The sequence below is a fragment of the Mastigoproctus giganteus genome, chromosome 7 (assembly GCF_048544385.1).
Source record: "Mastigoproctus giganteus isolate SK-2022 chromosome 7, ASM4854438v1, whole genome shotgun sequence".
Classification (NCBI taxonomy): domain Eukaryota; kingdom Metazoa; phylum Arthropoda; class Arachnida; order Uropygi; family Thelyphonidae; genus Mastigoproctus; species Mastigoproctus giganteus.
In genome coordinates, this window is record NC_143581.1 from 99,907,789 (window position 1) to 99,930,682 (window position 22,894).

The following is a 22,894-nucleotide window of genomic DNA, read 5'->3' on the forward strand; positions in this document are numbered from 1 at the left end:
GGCAGTGATGAATGGAATAGCTGTTCACAAGGCTTTCCTGCATCCATTGCGCATCGGTCCAATGTAATCTATACTTTTCCTCCTTATATTGACATATGTGAAACATTCATTGTCTCCATTCCTTGCGCTCTAGGGATTCATAATTGGTTTTTGCCAGCCTAAACCTTTTTTATGTTGCTATTGTAGATCAATGTATACTGTTGTAGGCTATGAGGTCTCCTATATAGAATTTGCAGCCACATTATAATGTCAGGATTGTGAATGAGCTCAGTTTCAAAATGTTCTTGACCACTAGTACTTTTCCTTACATGACGATATAAATGGTAATGGATTTAAAATTGAGTCCCATGGTGATCTTTCCTCCCAATCACTCCAGTCAATAAGGAACAAATTAAAATTCCCCATATTAGTAGACATGTAGCTCGTTAGCATTAGCAGAGGCATTTGATGCAAGAAAGCAAGCTTATGCAGCATCAGCCAAAAAAAAAAAAAAAAAACCACTTCCACTTCACCCCTCTGTTCATTCGAAATACCTGTCCAGCTGAGCCTTAAATGTATTTAGGCTATCAACTTCCACGACAAGGGATGGATGTCTGTTCCACCAACCAACCAACCACCCGCTGGCTAAAGGCAAATTTCCGCATGTCTATCCTACATCTGTCTTTCCTCAATTTGAATTTCTGCCCTCTTAGGTGATTATTCTGAGCAAGAGGAAGAATTCCATCAGCATTGAGCATGCTCACACCACACCATTCAAGGCTTTATACACCTCTATCAGATCACCTCGCTGGTGCCTAGTCTCCAGACACTGTAATTTGCAAAACTTAAGCCTTTCTTCGTAAGAGCACCCATTTGTTCCATTCACTAATCTTGTTGCCCTTCTCTGTTCTCGTTCCAGCAGCTCTACATCCTTCTTGAAATGAGGCCTCCAGGCCTGTATACAGTACTCTAGGTGTGGTCTGAACATTGCCTTATACAAGGGAGAAATCATCTCCTCATCCCTGCTAGAAAATTCCTATATATCATTGAAAATACACCATGAGCTACTCTTGCAGCCCGTCTGCACTGCTCAGAGAACTTCATATCTGCCTGCACAACCACCCCCAGGTCCCTTTCATTCTCTACCACTGTCATTGTAGTACCACAGAGTTGATACGTTGCTCTGGGGTTGCTGTTTCCCATATGTAGTGCTTTACATTTGTCAATGTTTAACTTCATTTGCCACCTCTCAGCCCATCTGTTGAACCTTTCCAGATCCTGTTGCAGCAGCATAGTGTCAGTAGTGTCCTTGACAACCCTGCCAACCTTGGTATCGTCTGCAAACTTGGACATTAAACTTGATATACCATCATCAATATCATTTATAAATACAGAAAACAATAATGGACCCAATACTGGACCCTGAGGGACTCCACTAATAACATTAGTCCACGATGAGCAGTGTCCATTGATTACCTCTGTATTCTCCCCCTCAACCACCCCTTTATCCATAGCAGCAATCCAATGCCACACTGCTCCAATTTGTGCAACAGTATCAAAAGCTTTTCTAAGATCCAAGTATGTAATATCAAAGTTATTCCCTGCATCCAGTTCTTTTGTGACTGCATCATAGTATCCAATCAAATTGGTCAGCAAGACTTCCCCTTAACAAAACCATGCTGTGTCCGAGCTATAACTGAAGTCTTGATGATCTTGAAGTCTAGATGATCTTGCAGTGCTTCTTTAACCAGTGCCTCCATTAATATTCCTGGAACAGAAGTTAAACTCACAGGTCTATAATTACTTGTGTCAGCCTTTGATCCTCCTTTGTGAATTGGGGTCACATTTAGCATTAGCAGAGGCATTTGATGCAAGAAAGCAAGCTTATGCAGCATCAGCCAAAAAAATTAAAGTAAAATAAATAAATAAAAAATAACCACTTCCACTTCACCCCTCTGTTCGTTCGAAATACCTGTCCAGCTGAGCCTTAAACTTATATAGGCTATCAACTTCCACGACAAGGGATGGAAGTCTGTTCCACCTACCAACGACCCGCTGGCTAAAGGCAAATTTCCGCACATCTATCCTACATCTGTCTTTCCTCAATTTGAATTTATGCCCTCTCAGGTGATTATTCTGAGAAAGAGGAAGAATCTCATCAGCATTGAGCATGCTCAAACCATTCAAGGCTTTGTACACCTCTATCAGATCACCTCGCTGGTGCCTAGTCTCCGGACACTGTAATTCGCAAAACTGAAGCCTTTCTTTGTAAGAGCACCCCTTTGTTCCATTCACTAATCTTTTTGCCCTTCTCTGTACTCGTTCCAGCAGCTCTACATCCTTCTTGAAATGAGGCCTCCAGGCCTGTATACAGTACTCTAGGTGTGGCCTGACCATTGCCTTATACAAGGGAATAATCACCTCCTTATCTCTGCTAGAATTTACACATCTCCAGCCCATGGGTACCTCCCCTGAGTCCAAGGAAGCTCTCTTAATTATGGCTAAGGGTTTGCTTACTTCCTTTGCTGCCTCCTTTAATATAACTGGATAGATTCCATCCACCCCAGGTGCCTCTCTTGTGCTTATCTTCAACAATTTCTCCTCCACTTTACTCTCAGTTATTACAAGATTCTCTAGCTTACAGCCAGAGTTGAATACACCTCTGGCATTCCCCTCGCTAAATAACTCCTCATGTGTGAATGTCGATGCAAAATATTCATTTAGTTTCTTAGCTACCTGAGCAGGATCATCAACAGTTGACCCATCGATATCAAGTGGACAAATCTGATTCATCCCCTTCCTTCTAGAGTTTACATAAGTAAAGAACTCTTTGCTGTTTTTCCTTGCATCCCTTGCCAAAGATTTCTCGTAATCTGCCTTCGCCTGCCTAACCTCTTTTGTAACTTGGTTACAGATCAACTTGTATCTATCATAGGCTTCTGTGTCACGTGTTAATTTGTGTGTATCCCATGCATTTGTCTTCTCTGCCATATGTCTCATTAGTTCATCTGACATCCATTTAGGCCTAAACCTTGAACAATATTTCTTAGTTGGTATGTAAAGCCTAGTAGCTTCCAAGATAAGTTCTTTGAATGCTTCCCATTTTGAATTTGCTGTTGGTAACATCATCAGTTGGTCCCACTGTATAGAATTTTTAAATACTGTCTCAGTCCATCGAAAGCAGTTTCGCCTTTACGAAAGCAATAACCCTTCCCTTTACCCCTAATGGTAGTTACCTCTTTGAGTGGCGCCTCCGTAGCCAGGTGGGAAGGAGCAGCAGTGCATAGCACACGCTTCTTGATTAGACCGGGGTTCGAACCCGTCGCCACCAAATATGAAGGATGCGGAAAGGTCAGGGAATGACCACCGCATATCCCGGAGCAATGTGGCCTTAGTTGCTAATGCTCCTAAAAACCAAACAACAAAACAACAAACCTCTTTGAGTAAATCCCACTTCAGCACACTGTGATCACTGCCACCTAGTGGTTCATTTATCTGCAGATTCTTCTTGGTCCTTAGCTGGCAGCTGGGGGAGGCAGTTGGCCACGCAACCAGTATGCTGCTGTAGGTGCCGCAGGGTTTCGGACTTGCTCTGTGATGTTCTTCCATACTTTACGATCCATGGCGTCAGTCCTGGCCTGGTTAAGGTCTAGACGTCGACTCTTCAAGTCATTTTCCACTTGTTTGGCCCACGTTTTCCTAGGCGTGGTCCGTTGGATGCTCCATTGGGTGGGTCGTTGTCTCCAAAGGAGTGTGGATGGTATTCTGTTCGTGCCCATTCTACATACGTGACCAAACCATCTAAGCCTTCGCTTCTGGATTTGGTCGGCAATGGTTGGTTGCTGTTGGCATCTGGCGCGGATGGTATCATTAGTGATGCGGTCACGAAGTGAGATGCCCAAAATCTGCCGCAGGCATTGCATTTGGAATACCTCAAGTTTGTTTAAATCTAGCTTGAGACAAATCCATGTTTCTGATCCGTAAAGGAGAATGGGCAGGATCAAAGTCCGGAAGAGTCGGATTTTTGTCTTTGAGGAAATGTTGGTCCTCTTCCACAGACACCATTTGAGCGAAGCGAACACAGTGGCCGCCTGTCCAATTCTGCTGTGGATTTCCATGGTGGATGCAACTTTCTTCTCCTGGACCAGCGACCCAAGGTATTTAAAGTCCTGCACTTGCTCGATCTGGACGCCTTCGAGATAGATGGTGACTTGCGACTCATATGTTGTCAGGGCCTTTGTCTTATCAGCAATGATCTTCAAACCGTATGGCCGGGCAATGTCGTAGAGGATGTCCGTGGCTTCAGAGTCGTTACCAGCAAAGATAGCACTATCATCGGCAAACATCAGGTCAGTCACATAGTGATCCTTGTCATATTGTATTCCCTGTCTGTTTCTGAATGCTTGCTTCATAATGGCGTCGACCACGATGTTGAAAAGCAACGGGGAGGCTACATCCCCTTGGTGGACACCAGTTTGGATGGTAAATTCCTCAGATAAATCGTTCTGGATGCGCACCTGGCTGGTTAAACCATTGTATGCAGTTTGGAGGAGTGTGATGACTTTTCGAGGTACATGTTCGACCTCTAGTAGTTTCCATAAGGCAGGCCGATGGACACAGTCGAAAGCAGACTTAAAGTCAATGAAAACAATGACGGTTCGCTGTCCACACCGGATCCTCTCCTCCATCAGCTGACAGATGGCAAAGATTTGATCACAGCATCCTCGCCCGGGTCTAAATCCCGCCTGTTCTTCTCGACTGGTTTGCTCGCGATGTTTTTGCAGCCTTGACTGGATGATCTTCATAAAGACCTTTCCGATGATGGAAAGGAGGCCGATGCCACGGTAGTTCTTGCAATCCCGGTTATCACCTTTCTTGTGGATCGGTACAATAATGGCTTTCCTCCATGTTAGCGGAATTTGTTCAGTGCACCAGATGGTTTTGAGCAGTGAGTGTAGTCAGCGGAGCAGTACATCTCCCCCAGCTTTGATCGCTTCTGTGGTGACTTGGTCCACTCCTGATGCCCTGCCATTCTTTAGGGATTGTATGGCTGCTTTCACTGCTTCTACTGTAGGCTCAACATCGTCCATGGAGACTTCAGGGGGATCAATTGATAGTGCGGCTTCTGGCGGTCCCTGAGGTGGGTTGTGATTATACAATGCTTTGAAGAATTCATTCCACCGTTGCAAGCGTTCTGACGGTGATCGCACGAAGGTCCCATCAGCATTCTTGATGTTGTCACTAGTCAATTTGGTCTTTCCACTCAGACATCTGAGGGTGCGGTAGAGAGTTCGGTACTCATTCTTGGATGCCGCCACTTCAAGATTGTCTGCCACTTGGTTCCAGTATGCTTCTCTTTCCTCTGTCAGACTTCTCGGTTTAGCTGCCGGTACCGTTCAAAGTCAACCAACTTTGCCTGCTTTCGTTTGTCCACGAGGTCGAGGCACTCGTCTGATATCCATGGTTGCGTTCGACATCGGGCAGGTGGGCATAGGGGCTTAGCACATACCAGGATGGCATCAGAGATCTGCATTTCATTTATATCCTTGGGCACGGCTAGCGTCTCGAAGCGGTTGGATAGGCCGATCTGATATGCCCCTTTGTTGGCAGTATTCATTAGCTGCCTCCAGTCCAGCTTGGCTGACCGAGATGACCTTTTTGCATGCCGTAATTTGAGCTGCACCCTTAGCCCGGATGGGGTAGTGATCAGATCCGCAATCAGGTCCCCTAATGGCACGAATGTCCATGAGTGATGAGCGAAATCGGGCGTTGATCAGAATGTAGTCCAGGATTGCTGAGTCCTTGCCAGATGGATTTCGCCATGTAAGTCGATGTTTTTGAGGGTACTGGAACTGACTGTTTCCGATGATCAGGTTGTTAGATGCGGCAAAGGACAACAAATGTAGTCCATTGTCATTGATCTTCCCATGGCCAAACTTGCCCATTGTTGTTTCCCAACCAGATCTGTCCACGCCAATGTGGGCATTAAAGTCCCCTGCGAGGATGATCACTTCTGTCTGTGGAATTGAATCCAGCGTATGTTGGAGCTGGTTGTAGAAGTCATTCTTGGTCGGGTCCAGGCTAGTCTCAGTTGGTGCATAGGCAGAGATAATATGGGTCTTGATGGTGCCCTTGACAGTAAGGACTGCCAGGCGGTCCGATATTGGTTGGAAAGCGATCACACTACTGGTGGCCTGAACATTGACCATAAAGCCCACTCCTGCTTCTCGTTTCTCACCACCAGAGTAGAATAGCATAACCGCTTCGTTAGGTGCTGGTGGTTGGATGATCATCGTTCCAGACCCAGTGAGCCTTAATTCGGATAATGCCGCGATTGATACCTTGCACCTAAGTAATTCTTGGGCAATGATTTCCTTTTTTTCAACGTGGTGCTCCGTTCGAACATTCCATTCGCCAGTGTTAATTGCCCTTTTCGGCGTAGTAAGCTTATTGCTATGGCCAGTGGTCCACTTTACACCAGCACCATGGGTCCCCAGTGCTGGCACATCGGCTACCCCCAGATGCAGTAACATTGCAGATTCTTAATGCATGAAGAATCACTTCTGATAATCAAATCAAGAGTGTTACTCCCTCTAGTTTCCTCCCGAACATGCTGATGTAGAAAACAATCATCCAATAAATCCACAAAAGCCTTGCTAGTGTGTGAGTGACCAGCCCCCAAATTCCAGTCAATATCTGGGAAATTAAAATCTCCCATTATAAGGCTCTGATTTACTGGCCCACTCTATTTCCCTGTACAGTTTCTTATTATACTCATCAGAGTCATTAGGCCTATAGCACACTCCTACTCCCAATTTTGATCTCCCATTGGTTATGTCGCACCAAACTGACTCGACACTGCACTGTCCAGCGATGTCGACTGGCTTCACTTCCTTGGATTTTATGTATTTCTTAACTAATAACATAACCCCTCCTTCCTTTCTGTACACATTGTACTCCCCAAATTCCAGTTCTGCATTCCTTATATCTGTGTGACACCACGTCTCTGAAATCTCAACAATATCTGCCTTTGATGTTTTGAGTAATACCTCAAATTCGTTTATTTACTAAACTCCTAGCATTGGTGTACACGTAAGTATACATGAACTTTTTCTTTTTCTTAGCTACCCTAACACAACCCATGTGTTTACTTGTACCCCAATGATTCCCAGTAGTCTCTGAAATATCCTGCATCTTATTTTCCAAGCTGCTGCTCATTCCAAGAATGAGCAAAATTCCAAGTGCAAGAATCACTTTCACCTCTGCCAGTGGCTATGTTAATCTGTTAGTCCTTGTAACCCCCCAATCTGGCAGTTTTCCGACCCACCTAACACTGCCTCGATAGCATCAGCAAACATTCTTGCACCCTTTCTATTTAAGTGTATCCCATCCCTGTAGAAGCAGTCTCTCCTGTTAACAAGTACAGACTTAAATTTTGAAATAAAATAATTATTATTAGTAGTAAATGATTGAAGGAAGCAAAGTTTAACAGCATCAGCAAAAAAAAAAAAAAACTATCCATATCACCTGCCCATCTCTCCCCAATAATTTGTGTAATTTTTCCTTAAGCTACTTGCTTCCATAGCATCAGATAGAAGTTTGTACCAACAATCAAGTGCTCTTTTACTGAAATCTACTGAAATTTGTCCATCTCTCTCTCGCTCCAACTCTTTTTCCAATTTAAATTTGTTCCATTACGTGTGTGCCATTTGAGGAGTAAGAATGCCATCAGCATTTTGTTTACTCAGTCCATTTAAGGCTTAAACATTTCAATCAGGTTTCCTTGCAGCTGCATCCATCAGTCAGTTTTTATGCACATGTAGATTTCAAAAATAATTCTTAAAATTTCACATCACGGTTTTTGCATATACAGATGCTTTGTGTTTACCAATAATGTTTATCTTACTACAATTTATGGAAGTAGATACACTGATTTTCTTATTTTACATGCAAATAATAGTGTTTATAGCTGGCAGTAATGTTGGAAAGGTGGTTCAACCTTGTCTTGTCTATTTCCAACCTTTCTCTCTCTTATAGTAATGGAAGACAGTTGAAGTGTGAATACATGTGCAGTTTCTCTATATACCTATTGCATATTGTTCTTCTGTGCATTCATTAATTTTATTTTTTATTTTGCATAACATTATATTGTTAAAATGTTTAAGCAGAAAGAAGTATTTGAAGAAATTGTTGGGAGACAATTTCTGCTACACGTGTGGATGGCTTACAACAAAAACGCAGTGGAAGAAAATGCATGTTATTAATAAATGTGTATATTCTTTGTACTTCTGTTGCAAAATTGGTGATCATATCTTGATCGCTAGCTGTGTGTTGTATTAACTGGACCACAAATCTGAGGATGTGACATAAATTAAAATTATGCATTTTACTGTTCTACAGGATAGTGAAACTGTGCAGCCATATTGACAATTGCCATTCCTGCATGACAAAAACGCTGCACTCTTATATGGTGAAAATTTGTAAAATTCATTATCTCCAAACTCGTTACACCGTGGGCATTTTTTTATTATTATTAATAGGTACTGTCAAATGATGCAAGGAAGCAAGCTTATATGGCATCAAAAAAAAAAAATGTTCTATCTCATTTGTTCATCTTTAACGATATGTCTAATTCTTTGTCAAATTTATTAGTCACTTGCTGAAAGCATATTTTTGCATATATATCTGCAGCCATCCTTTTTCAGTTTGTCGCCTTGTGTGCATTGCCTGAGAAATATTTTTTTTTTTGTATTAATTTCCAAAAACAGCAATTTACATATGCAAGGCATATGTAATTATTTACATATGCCTTGCATATGTAAATAATTGCATGGATATTAATAAGTAATGAAAATAAAATAAAGAAATATAGGTTCTACATTGGATCTAGTACATAGAAGACATAATAAAGATTAAATTTTTTTTTAGTCTCTGTTCTAGTATAATACAGTCATGATAGAACAAATCTCTCTGTAGATTTTCAAATCATCAGCATAGGTGAGTAATTTAAAATTAGAATTTCTTGAAACATTCCTGATATCATTTTAAAAAATACTGAATAGTAGAGGACCTTGTGGCACACTCCTTTGAATGGGAAAGAAGGAAGAGTACTTACCTCCACAGATAACTGTGCTTTGTCTGTTAGTAAAAAAAAAAATTCCATTAGAAGATATACTTTGCCGACCACCACCCCCACATAATTCAGCTTGGAACAGATTAGTGCATGGTGGGTGGTCTCAAAAGCTTTCTTGATCAAAATATATATCTATCTGATTATTTCTGTGAAGTACCTTATTAATATCAAATTGCAGAGAAACAAGATTATTTACAGTGAATCTCCCAGGAAACCATGATGGACAGATCTAATTTTGTCAGTTGTAAGTTATCTTAACTAGGTGTATATTTATTAGCATTAGTAGTGACATGCGATGCAAGAAACCAAGTTTATACAGCATTAGCCAAAGAGGGTGAAAAAAGAACTTCCCATTTCACGTATCCATTCACTCTAAAAGTTTGTCCAGTTCTTGAATTTATTTAAGGTATCAACTTCCACAATGACAGATGAAAGGTTGTTCCTGCAATCAACCACCTATTAGCTAAAGGCAAATTTCCAACATCTATTCTACAACTATCTGTCCTCAATTTGAATTAATGCCTCCTCAAGTGCATAATCTGAGCAAGAGGAAGAATCACATAAGCATTGAGCCTGCTCAAACCATTCAAAGCTTTATACACCTCAATCAGACCACCTTGCATGCCTTTCTTGATAAGAGCACCCCTTTTTACCCCTCACCAATCTCTGTGCCCTTCTCTGTACTTGTTCTAACAACTTTTCATCCTTTCTAATATGAAGCCTCCACACCAGTGCTCAATACTCAAGGTGTGACCTGACCATTGCCTTATACAAAGAAATAATAATCTCCTTATCCTTGCTAGCAAAATTACTGTGTCATTAACAAAACTCCATGAGCTGTCTTGGCAGCCTGTATGCACTGCTCAGAACTTTACATCTGACTGTACAATTACCCCCAGGTCTTTTTCATTCTCTGCTACTGAGTGTATTGCATTTTCACTCTCTGCTACTGAGTGTTGGTACTTTACAATGCGGTTACTGCTACTCATATACAGTACTTTGCATTTGTCAATGTTAAACTTCAGTTGCCACTGCTCACCCCATCTGCCTAACTTTTCTAGATCCTATTGCAGTAGCATACTGTCATTAATAACCCTGCCAACCTATCTATCATCTACAAGCTTTGACATTAAGCCTGATATACCTTCATCAATATCATTGATAAATATAGAAAACAACAATGGGCCCAACACCCTGAGGAACCCCATTAATAACATTAGTCCACAAAGAGCAGCATCCATTGATTACCACTCTTCTCCCACTCAACCATCCCTTTATCTATAGTAGCAGCTTTCTCTTAATGCCATACTGCTCCAATTTGTACAGAAGTCTTTTGTGTGAAACAGTATCAAAAGCTTTCCTGAAATCCCAGTAAAAAAAATGGTGAACTGCAGCCATTATCCATCCACTGCAGGATGGAAGCCTCCTCAGTGATTCATGTTGAGAGAAATAGACCAAAATCTGCCACGCTGGTCCAGTGCAGGTTGGAAGATCCACTGCAGTCAGGTGCTTGAACCCTGGTCTACTTAGTGTGCTGCTGCTGCAGCACTCTCGCTCCTGACTACTCAGCTACAGAGGCCAGGTAAGCCAAGTATATGATATCAAAATTAATTTTTTGCGGCCCGTTCCTTTGTGACTGCATCATATTATCCAATCATCTTGGTCGGACAAGATTTCCTCTTAACAAACCAATGCTGTGTCTGAACTATAATTTCGGTGTTGTCTAGATGATTCTGCATTGCTTCTTTAACCAGTGACTCCATTGTTTTCCTTGGAATAGAAGTTAAACTACCACTTCTTATTTACTCATGTTGACCTTTGATCCCCCTTTGTGAATTGGTGATACATTTGCACATCTCCAGTCTATGCAAATGTCCCCTGAATCCAAGGATTCTCTCATAATTATGGCTAAGAGTTTGCTTACTTTCTTTGCTGCCTCCTTTGCTATAACTTGATTAATCCCAGCTGCCTTTCTGATGTTTAACTTCAATAATTTCTCCTCCACTTTTCTCTGTTATTACAAAATCGTTTTGCTCCCTGTTAAAATTTGATTTACTTCTGTCATTCCCCTCTTTGAATAACTTCTTATGTGAATGTAGATGCAAAATACTCATTCAGTTTGTCAGCTACCTGAGCAGGATCATCAACAGTTGTACCGTTGATATCATGTGGACCAATCTGATTTATCCCCTTCCTTCTCTAGAGTTTATATTAGTAAAAGCTTTGCTGTTTTTCTTTGTATCCTGTGCTAAAGATTTTTCGTAACCTTCCTTTTCGTAACCTTCAATAATCTTTTCCAACATATCACAAAATTTCTCTGCAGCTGCAGAATTGGCACTGGCGCCTTCACATACTATAATGTTTTGGAAACCAGTATGATGCTTGAACCTATTAAACCACCCATTGCTTGCCACAAACTTGGCTTGGGGGTTTGCCGTACTTGCCCTTAATATCTTCATAAGTACTTCTTGCTTTTGCTTGAATGGCCATTGGATTCAGGGGCACTTGCTTCTGAATCTGATTTTCCATCCATATTATTAATAGCTGTTCCATCTTCGATATAGCACCTGAACATTGTTGATCTTAGGTGCGTTGATTTCTCTTTGACATGTTCTTTTATATGTGCACTGTCCTTTAAAATAGTATTCACTGTTATTGATTTTCATCTTCATTTCTAAATCAATTTTGTTTAGTTTTCTGGCACTGCCAGCACTTTGACTTTCCATTGGTCCCTTTCCCTTCATCATTGTAATGTGTAAATAGGAATGAAGAGAAGTTTCTGAAAATTTGTGTTTTATATGATTGAAGATTTCAGTGAAGAGGAACAGATTTCACCATAATACTGTAACATAAAAACCCACAGAATTCCAGTTATTGGGATTATTGCAAATGCAATAAGATCAAGTTTACTACCCGTTTATAACAGATTGCACTAACAGAAAGGCCCAATAAACCGGAAAGTGCAAAAATTGTCTTTGTTTTTGGGTCATGACCTCCAGAAACATGCTTTAGAAAAATATCACAAAGGCTTTGATTCTTATAACGGGAACATATCATAACGATGAGAGGGTAGTGCAATTTCCATTATAAATATGACCTTTTAGAGAGAGATAAATAGCTTAGTAACATAGAGAAAATTTTCAACTTCCAAGGACTTGGAACGAATTACAAAGAAAAAAAAAAACCATATGTTATTAGATTCACATTACGATATTTTCACAATACCTCCATTTATCCCTACAGATGCAAAATGCGTTTCCACGATTTTTTTTCAGTTTGCACTGGCTGGCAAAAACTTACATAAAGTCGAATTTCTGTAAGTCGAATATTACGTAAGTTGTGGAGTTCCTGTATATACAATTAAATATGTTATGGGAGCAATCTGTGGGTGGAAGTACAGTATATTGGAATAAAAAAAATTGTGATGAAAAAAAATTAACAGTGTAACCTTTTACACAATAAATGACTTTTTTTTTTTTCCTTTTAAACACAACAAACCATTGGGCTACTTGCTTTTCTTTAGGCAGCATGTTTAAGAACAAGTGCACCTAAATAAAATGGATATAATGGACATGGAAGCTGTCACTAGCCATTTGGAGTACTTGAAATTGAAAGGAAGGTTCATCATGTGGGCAAGTAGCCATCTGTAGAACTAAGTTAGTTTGGCAGTGCTCAGCTTGTTTTTCTGGATTTACCATCGTTTTAAAAATAGCTGGGTAATGGGTGGTGCTGAATAATGGATTGCTGGAACTTGTGTTCAACCGTGCAGGATGTAACAGGTAACAAGGAATGGTTTGGTTACACAAAGCCTTCCATTTATGCATGTAGCATCAGTAAGGACTAGGGCTTGCAAACCGGTTAAATCCGGTTTTCATATTGAGTTGTTAAAACCGAAACCGAGCTTCTAAAACCGGATTCAAATATTTTTTTAGTTAGCCCTCGAATATAGTTTTTTGTTACGCACATTTTCTTTTGCTTGTTCGTTTGTCTGGATTGTTCAACTGCATTATGTTTAAAACATGTTTTTTCTTTTATTTTAGTTTATTTTAAGTACAAATCTCGTGGGCAAGTGGCCCAAATCTAAGAAGGGTACCTTTTATCTTCCCACCTGTACATGGCAAGATGCAGGTGTACTCATTTACGACTGAGTGAGTCATAGTGATAGCGTAAAAGAAAATGCTCAACATTTCTCCGTTCCATCTATCTTGTTCGCCAGGCAAGTTATGGAAAGCGCCTTATTGATGGTTACCCACTAGAAACAGATTCGCTGAATATTGCATCAAATTTCAATCATAGAAAGTTTTTTTTGCTTCTTTATTCCTATTAAATTTGCGGACAGATGTTCTCCAAAAAGCAGCTTCACCAAATTTAGCTTTTATGTAATTTTGAAAATACAATAGATTTGATTGGGGGAAAAAAATTGCAAGTAAATAAATAAAAAATTTCTTTCGTGAAAATTTTGAAACTTGCCTCGTTTAGACTCTTCATTCAGTGCTTGCGGGAGTGACACATAGTATTGTGCCTTTGTTATCTTTAATATTTTTATTTAAAATTGTCGGTGATATAAATTCCTACTAAGTAATATTTATTACTCTTAATATGTCTAAGATGAAATCAAATGTATGGAATTATTTTGCTCGAAAAAGCAAAGATGAAGTACAATGTTCGAAATGTCAGAAGATAATGAAGTCGTCTGGAATATCTACATCATCTTTGATGTTGCATTTAAAGAAAATGCATCCGATTGACATTAAACAAGATAACAGTGAACCTCCCATAAAAATGGTAAGAACATTAGAAAAGTTTATCGTTAAAAAATCTATGGAAGAAGAGATTTCAGAATTAGCTGCTTTAGATGGATTTTCTTTTAATTCAGTTGCTAAGAGTGAGTTTATACAATCAAGCCTTCACCTTCAGAGAAATAAATATGATAAATTACCACCAGCCTCAGTGAATGGAATTAAAAATATGGCTCTGAATTATTATAAAACTAAGAAAGAACTCATTCAGCATTTCAAAAATTCATTGGTTTTGGGTGCAGGGTATTCATTGACTCTAGACGAATATATGTCTATACAAAATAAAAGGTATATGAATATAAATGTGCATTCAAAAGACAATCATTGGTCGTTAGGTCTTATTGAGATTAATGGTTCACTTGATAGCAGAAGAACTGAACAAATTGTGAATGGACACTTGAAGGAATTTGGTTTGAACTTGGATGAGATATTGTTGCATGCACCACCGATGGAGCAGCATTGACGATGAAGTTTGGCAAGCAAATTACACCTAATCATCAACAATATATAGCCCATTGTATACATCTGTCAGTTATAGATGTACTTTATGAAAAAGCAATCAATTATGGTGCCATAGTCTGAGTCTCCTAAAGACAATGAAGAAAATGAAAATAATGAAGAAAGTAGTGATGATGAAGAAAGACAGCAAGGCATACTTTATCAAACCGACTTTACCAATGAGCTCATTTATCTCTTCAATCCAATGGCCAATATTGCACAGACTATTAACAAAGTCAGAAAAATTTGCAAGCTTTTTCGAAAATCGCCTACCAAAAATGACATATTACAAAATTTTGTTAAAGCAAAATTTAATGGGAAAGAATATAAACTTATATTAGATTGCAAGACTAGATGGGATAGCACATTCTATATGATTGAGAGATTTTTGAAATTGAAAAATTGTATTCCAAATGCTCTGTGCAGTACTGTCAACTGAAGCTGTGTCTGACGGTGACTGGAAAACACTTGAATTGCTACGTGAAACTTTGCAACCAGTTGAAATGATTCTGAAGGCTATAACCTCAGAAGATACAGACTTACTTAAAACAGTCTTCAGACTTTTAGATTTAGACTATTTTAGATTTAGATTTTTTTAGATACAGACTTACTTAAAACAGTCTTACTTAAAACAGTCTTCAATAGAATTTCTGCTTGCTAAGCTTGATACAGCAGAAAACCCGTTTACTTTAAAGTTTCACCAAAGCCTTTTGCAGCGTTACAATGCAAGACGAAATTGCCAAACTGTGGCTTTGCTGAGCTATTTACACAACCCCAAAAGTTTAGGAAAGAAGATTCAGGTTCAAGAACTTTTGATTTTCCAAGTAAGCAAGTTTTGAAAAAGCATGCTGAAGAGATTTATCAGAGATTATTTGCAAAACATTCCGAAGGAGTCTTAGTGTTGAACAAAATAAACGAACTGTTCTTTTAGAAGAAAACAGACTTGTCTAGTTCCGATGTTGGAGATACACTCATGCGAGAGTATGATAGTGTAATAAAGAGATTAACTGAAGGGCCTTCAAAATATCAGAGTGAATTGGAAATCAGCAAAGAATTTAAAATTTTGGAGGCAACTAGCAGTAGAAGTGAAAAGCTGGAGAAAGTTTATAGAGCACTGCTGACCATTAAACGAACAAGTGTCCAATGTTAGGTAATGATTTTACCTAACTCTTTTGCTGCTTCTGACGTTCCCAAATAGTATTAATAGGTGACAGAGTGGTCTCTGTTAGCAAATGTATGCCAGCTTGTGTGTTATGACAGAATAAAGGTTATATGTATCTTTAACCACCATTGTTGTAAAGATTGTGGGATTTTATTTGAGTGGCTGCTTTTAACCTGATCATAATGATAATTGATATTGTAATTTATGTTTATAGGTAACTTTTGCTACATGCACACATTTTAAGCCTTTACATGCTTAAAATGTGTGCATGTATCAAAAGTATATTTTCTATACATATTAAATACTAAAACTGCCATTGCTTAAAAATTACTTTTGTAGTGCCAAATAGTACTGAAGTCTAGCATTCATATTTGAACACTTCAATGACGGAAATTCACAGTTTTGGAATTGACCCTATAACTTGCCATGCTTGGAATAAAGATCGAACACGTAAGTTTTACCTACTTTTGGTATAGCATATGTTTTATCATTGGTATTGCCATTATGTGTTAACTCTGTTCTCCAAAGATACAATTATATGAGATATTAAAGTCATAACAGCAGTATTATACGCTACGACTACAGCTCTGGGAGCTTGCTGTTGGATAATAATACCATTTGAATGAGAGTAATGGGCATTTCACAGCTATCTAGTGTAAATGGCATTTTACTTGTTCTTGTGAGTTGCCCACAACAGTTGGTTGTGGTTGGAATTTCTTGCAGATGTGAAGAAGAAACATTTTATGGTCAGTAGAAAAACAAAAGGATTCATTGAAAAATTAGAGTGCTATGTGATGTTAAATCTTTGTTTTTCATATTGCACTAAGTAAAAAATTCTGAAGTGAACTTGGGGGGTGCACAAATCATTTCTTCTATCAAAATTTCATTTTAATGAATATTGTTAAATTTTTTTCAAAGGATTTGTTTGTATAAATAAATAATGCACTTTTCTAATACATTTAAGTAGTAATTTTTGCTTCTTTATTTTACTTATATAGATTTCACAATTAATAAATAAAATGGATAAAATAATGCTATTGAAGAAAAAATTGTTGTTTATAGAATATCATTTTGAAAGAATATTTTATTTACAAAAAAATACACATATTCAGAAATATGGTATAGTAGATACAACTTATTTTTCGCATGTTAACACGTTGACTTCCACGTCAGCCGTACATGGCTGACACATACTGTTTTAGTCGGAATTGCGTTAGCTGTATAGTGCTGGCGATTGATGGGAATTTACATTATTTTTGAAAAGTGTGGCCCCGGGTGATACATCTGATGAAATTTGCATGGTGCTATGAGAAAAAATAAGCAGTAACTGCTGGTTATTGAAAAATTATTTATTATGTGAATTTTACAATTACAAAATTATGTAGATTTATGCTGTTGACCAAACCCCTCTAAATACATGAAAGGCTGATTAAAGTCTGGGCAATAAGTAGAAAATCTTTTCCCACTCTTTCTTAACAGCAGATCTTCCTTCAGACTCTTTCTATTTTGCACAATATAAAACACATTCTTCTAAGTTTCCTATTATTTGCGTCGAATTTTATAGTTAATATATGAATATTGCCGATTTTTGGCTTTTCACATTTCTTTTTTTGTGCTATATTTAGTAACTATCGCTTCCCAAAAGCTTCTTATTTTTATATTTTTTCATGTGACACTCTTGTACACCACAGGCATTGACAAGTGATATACCAAGTATATACTGTATTGCTAATTTGTGGTACCACTTTATCCCCTTTCTTATTGTTATGCCATATTAACCCATTTGGTCTGACAGATCAATGCTTGCTTTTCCTTTATTATATGCTAGAATTGGAAGTGGTTTGTGTTTGGCTTCTTTTCATTTTCTTTTATTGGTGGAGGGTTCATCAACGATTTCTGGAACATGCTTTGTTGTCAATAGTCTCACATCGCAAGCATCTCGCCACTTTTATTTTGCCATTTGTTTCAGTTGCTTCAATCTCAGGTTCTTCAGTGTTTTCAATTTGCTCATCACTGTTTTCTTCCGTCACCCAGTGTTGAAGCACTTCTTCAATATTTTCCGGTATTTCAGTATCTCCTCCTTTGTTTGATGAAATATCCCAGTCAGGATTTTTTACTGAATCATGAGTCAAAATCTTGTTTTTTGTCTTCAGAGTTTTTAGTAGTTTCTTGCAGTACTAAGAGTTTTTAGTACTAAGAGTTTTTTAGTAGTTTCTTGCAGTTCCTCTTTAGTAATTTTCTTTTAGCCATTGCTTTTTAAATTTTTTTTTTTACAACACTTTTACAAACTTGCAAAAAAACATACAATACAATATAATGGATAATACAGTGCACTACTACCCTATTTTTAATGAACTTGTTTTGACTTTAACAATACTGAAAAACTTATTTCGATAAATTTATTGCACAGCGTGCATATTTTAACAAGTTTGCAATTTCAAACAAGTTCCAATCGCAGTGTACCTAATATGGTCACACAAACGGCTGACATGGCTTCTCAAGAAATAAAGTAACTTACTGAGCCATGTCAACCACATGTGACACAAAAAGGTTTTGTTTTGAGATTTTAAGTGAAAAAACAACATTTTAAAATATTTATTTTAGAATTACTAAGCAAATTATTTACTAAATAATTTTTGGCCTTGAGGGTAAATATTTCTTAAACTAACATGGCAGTCAACATGTTAGTTTAGTTTAAATTTCAACCCCCCCCCCCCCCCCGTATTAATATGGAAATTCAGTTTACTGGAATCAAATATGTGGATACCACAGGGGAAAAAAAAAGGAAAAAGCAAATCATTCAAAAATCTAGAAATCATAAGTAAAAGCATGTGATAATTTTTACTGCATTTTTTTTAACTTCAATTTTTTATTCAAGCAGGTACATGTGGGCTAAGTAGTGCATTCATAATTTGGTAGTTTTCCTTTCATTGTAAATGAATGCATTTTATGCATGGTGGTTGTTGAAAATTATTTGTTGTACTGAATTTTTTACCAAAACTATTTCTGTTATGATATGTGGAAGACATGCAATTTAAATTCTAAACATGGAAATGAACCCTCAAACTCATTTAAATCGTTTGATTAATTTAGTTTAATGAAATTTATGGGTCACACAAAGAGATATTCCTCAAACTAAATTGATTCTAGCACATGATAGTCAACATTTTTCAAGATATGACAGTGAGGTTCAGATGAGTAAAGATTTAACTAGGATGCCTAGTTATATGCAACATGAGTTGCATAGAATAGTTTCTCGTACAGTTATCCTTCTACTGATCTCACCATTTGAGTTGCCTGGCTTTGGACCCTTTCAAGAAGCTCTCTTTTTTTCAGATGAAGTCCCTGTACTTGAATACAGTATTCCAAATGTGGTCTTACAATTGCCTTATACAGTAGGATTATGAACACACACACACACACACACACACACACACACACACACACACACACACACACACACACAGGCTATTTGAATTAAAAGTCACCAGTGCCTCTGTCTTATTTTTAGATTATTTGTTGTTTGGATAATTTTGTCATATTTGGACTAAAATATTTGAATTTCATGTTAAAATTGGATTATGGTTATGTTTTGATTTATAAATTTGAATTTTGCCATATCAACTGCTTTTTTATTTAATTAAGTTTTTTTCCCATTCTCAGTTTAGTCTAAAAAAAACGATTGATGTACTTATGAAATGAACATTAATCAATTTTTATTTGGGAGGGGGGGGGGACTTAAACACAATGGTCATAGCATGAAGAGACATGATGCAAATTGCCTTCTGCACCTAGCTGTTTCACATAGCTATATGTGCAGACTGAAGAGGAAGCATTACATACATCCTTTTTGTTAGTATTTTATTTCCCCCTTAAATATGATCTGATTCGGCTGTTTTAAAGTACATTAATGAAATTTTAAGACTAAACCATGGATGGAGAACTACTTTTTTCAATACTTTAACTTAAAACAAATAGCCTAAACTTAAAAATAAGAATGGGAATTTGTGGTGCCTTTAAATTAAAACATGTTTTCTGTATAACATGTACATAGAAAACAAAAAAAAAAATAAGGATTTTGATTTAATAACTCAAAATTCAAAGAAGCTGTGGTTCAATATGCTACTAAAGTTGATGTGCCAAAAATAAATAAATAAAAACATGCGTTCAGCTAGTCCTTGTGTGTGTAAATAAAATGTAAAAGTTTTTTTTTTTTTTTTTATTTTCCAGATCATATATATATATATATCTTTTTTTTTTTAATGTTTGGAAGTGTTTTGTTCATAAATCATTTTTTTTTTCCATTACAGAAGTAGTATTATCACCTAACAGTAATGAAGTTCGGGTGTACAGAAAAGAAGGAGACAGATGGATATGCAAAGATATTTTATCACAGCATGATCTTAGAGTTACAAGTATTGACTGGGCTCCTAATACAAACCGAATTGTGACATGTTCTGCAGTATGTATATTATTTATACCATAAAATTTAATGTATTTAATTTTTTTTTTGCAAACAGCCTCAAGTTTTGTGACTGTTCTTATATATATTAAGTAGTCAGCACTTCTAATATTAGTAAAAAATTCACCTCCCAATCTGCTTGATTTAATGCATTAAGATGAAGTGGAAGAAAGAAAGAACCCCCCTTCCCCAAAGGTGTGCCTTTATGTGGAGGGGATACTGATGTTTGCATAAAGAGAATGTTAGCAAAAATAAAATAATTAAAATGTAAAAAAAAATTTCATTGTTTTTATTATTATTTTTTTTGCATTTTTGCAATACAGTGATGCCATAGCATCCTCCATATTTATATATATAAATCAGAACAAACCTGAAAATTTTATCCAAAGTTTGTGCATAAACTAACCTCATCACAAGCAAAAAAAAGAATAGCACTGTAATGGCTACGAACAAAATCTTACTTTATTGACTGCTTAAGAATGACAGCCCATATGTGTTATGTCACAGTACTTGGGTGTTTTTTTAATGCTTATGTGCTTAATGGCACATCACTTGCAGTGCTTTTTAACTGATTATATATGTAAAGGACATCATTTAATATCTATATATGTCATATTGGAGGCTTGAAGTGGTGGAACACATGTTTAGTCTCTAGAGCTAAGTTCCGGTCAACCCTTCCCTATCTCTTCCATCATGCAGTATGATTGATGACTTTTGAGGTTATGGTGAACGTCGTGGCGAGATCCAATATTCCTTACATTTCGAGGGTACAGCTCTAAAACGATGTTCGCAGGCCGGCCGCTAGTTAGTATACCGGACTGAACCTATTGGTAACTCTCTAGGAAGCTTCCGGATCAGCTAGTGTATAATCTTGCTACCTCTACTCTGCCAGATAGTGACTGGAGGGAGTCAGAGTAGCGTGTATGCGGGGAGCATTGTCAAGGCCACGTTATGTCAAGGATCTGGGTATATTCTTACCACATGTACGCCATATCCATAAATTTCATTACTTCATACAGCATGTCCCACCTACTTTTTCTTACTATTGAATACACCACGAATTGTCAAACTAATAGAGCAAGCTTATCTGCAAAAAGATCTAAACCTCCCAAGGACTTCCTAATTCATTTCACAAATATACGTGGTCTCAATTCTAATCTCAACGATGTCCATTTCCACTTGCAGTCTGCCAAACCCCATGTACTTTTTCTGACAGAATCTCAGTTATCGGTTGATTCAACTACTGCTCATCTCAGATGCCCAAATTATTCGCTGTATGATTCCTTTCGCCTCAAAGGTGGTACTTGTACATATGTCCGTTCTGATATTCCCTGTCAGAGACTTGGCAATTTGGAATCTCCTCTCTTTGATCTTTTCTGGCTTAAAATCTCTCTACCACATTGTGTCAAATTCATCTGTTGTCTCTACCGTTCTCCCAACTCCACTAATCATTCGGAACTCTTTGACTTCGTCTCTTTGCAACGTGACTTTCTCCAGTCCAACTTTCCTAACAGTGAGGTAATTTTCCTTGGTGATTTTAATGTTCACAACTTCAGCTGGCTTCAGTTTTCTAGTCACACCGACCCAGCAGGTCGAGATGCTGAGGGTTTTGCAATTACTAATGACCTAGCACAGATTGTTCATTTTCCTACAAGAATAGTGTAAAATCCTAATCATACAGCCGATATGCTTGATCTTTTTCTCACAAACAACCCTTCTAAGTACACGGTCGAAGTGAGAGGTCCTTTAGGCACTTCAGATCACAACTTGGTGATTGTCTCTTCTGCAATGGAACCTTTATCTCATGGCTATTCCCAACCACGTGTTGTTTGGCATTACAAGAATGCAAAATGGGATGACCTGCGAGACTTCTTTTCCTTGGTGGGATTACTGTTTCAAAACTTCTGATGTCAACGTTTGCTCAGATCGTGTCAGTGAAATTATTCTTGCAGGAATGGAATCCCTTATCCCACACTCCACTTTAAAATCTCGTCCTTTATCTAAATCTTGGTTTTCCAATAAATGTGCTAAGGCTGTCCAAGAGAAGAATGTTGCATATCGTAATTGGCTTGTTTCTAATTCTTCAGTTTCATTTTCTGCCTGCACCAAAGTTCGCAACAGTTGTAAAGCAGTTATTAATCAGTTCAAACTAGAGTTTGAACAGGCTAAGAGTAGAAAACTTGCTTCTTGCCCTAATGGTAGCCGAGCATTCTGGTCTCTTGCCAAAGCTATTGGCTGCAACTTTTGCCCATCTTTGCTCCCACCTCTGTCCAAACCAGATGGTTCTGTTGCCACTTCAGCCAAGGACAAAGCTGACCTGTTAGCATCCCATTTTTTCCTTTAACTCATGTATTAATGATCTTGGTAAAACACCTCCCACCATTCCCAACACGCTCCATTCAATGCCTCCTGTGGTCTTCCGTCAAAAGAATATCAGAAGGATTTTAATGAACCTTGATGCTAAGAAAGCTCCAATTCCTGATGGTATTTCTCCACTTGTTCTCAAAACCTGTGCTCCTGAACTTACTCCTATTCTTTGCCGCCTTTTTTCACTTTCTTATTCCAAAGGTGTTTTTCCTTCTGCTTGGAAATTTGCTCATATCCAGCCAGTTCCTAAAAAGGGTGAGAAATCCCTCCCATCCAATTATCGTCCCATTGCAATTACTTCTACTCTTTCTAAAGTAATGGAGAAATCAATTAACCGCCAACTCTTAAACTACCTAGAAACCTTCCGTCTGATCAATGATCGCCAGTATGGATTTCGTCAGTGTCGATCCACTGGAGATATTCTGGCTTATGTTACCCATTTATGGACTAATTCAATGGAAAGGTTCGGTGAAACACAAGTAGTTGCTCTTGAC

General features: G+C 37.9%; 1 protein-coding gene across 1 annotated transcript in view; it reads left to right on the plus strand.

Annotated features, from left to right (window-relative positions):
* Arpc1 (Actin-related protein 2/3 complex, subunit 1A) overlaps positions 1-22,894 on the plus strand; it is a 340,336-nt gene that overhangs the window by 7,749 nt on the left and 309,693 nt on the right. The window contains 2 exon segments of the mRNA XM_090377047.1: positions 15,911-16,021; positions 19,882-20,033. Coding sequence (XP_090233173.1) covers positions 15,955-16,021; positions 19,882-20,033 — 219 coding nt within the window. The 5' untranslated portion in view covers positions 15,911-15,954.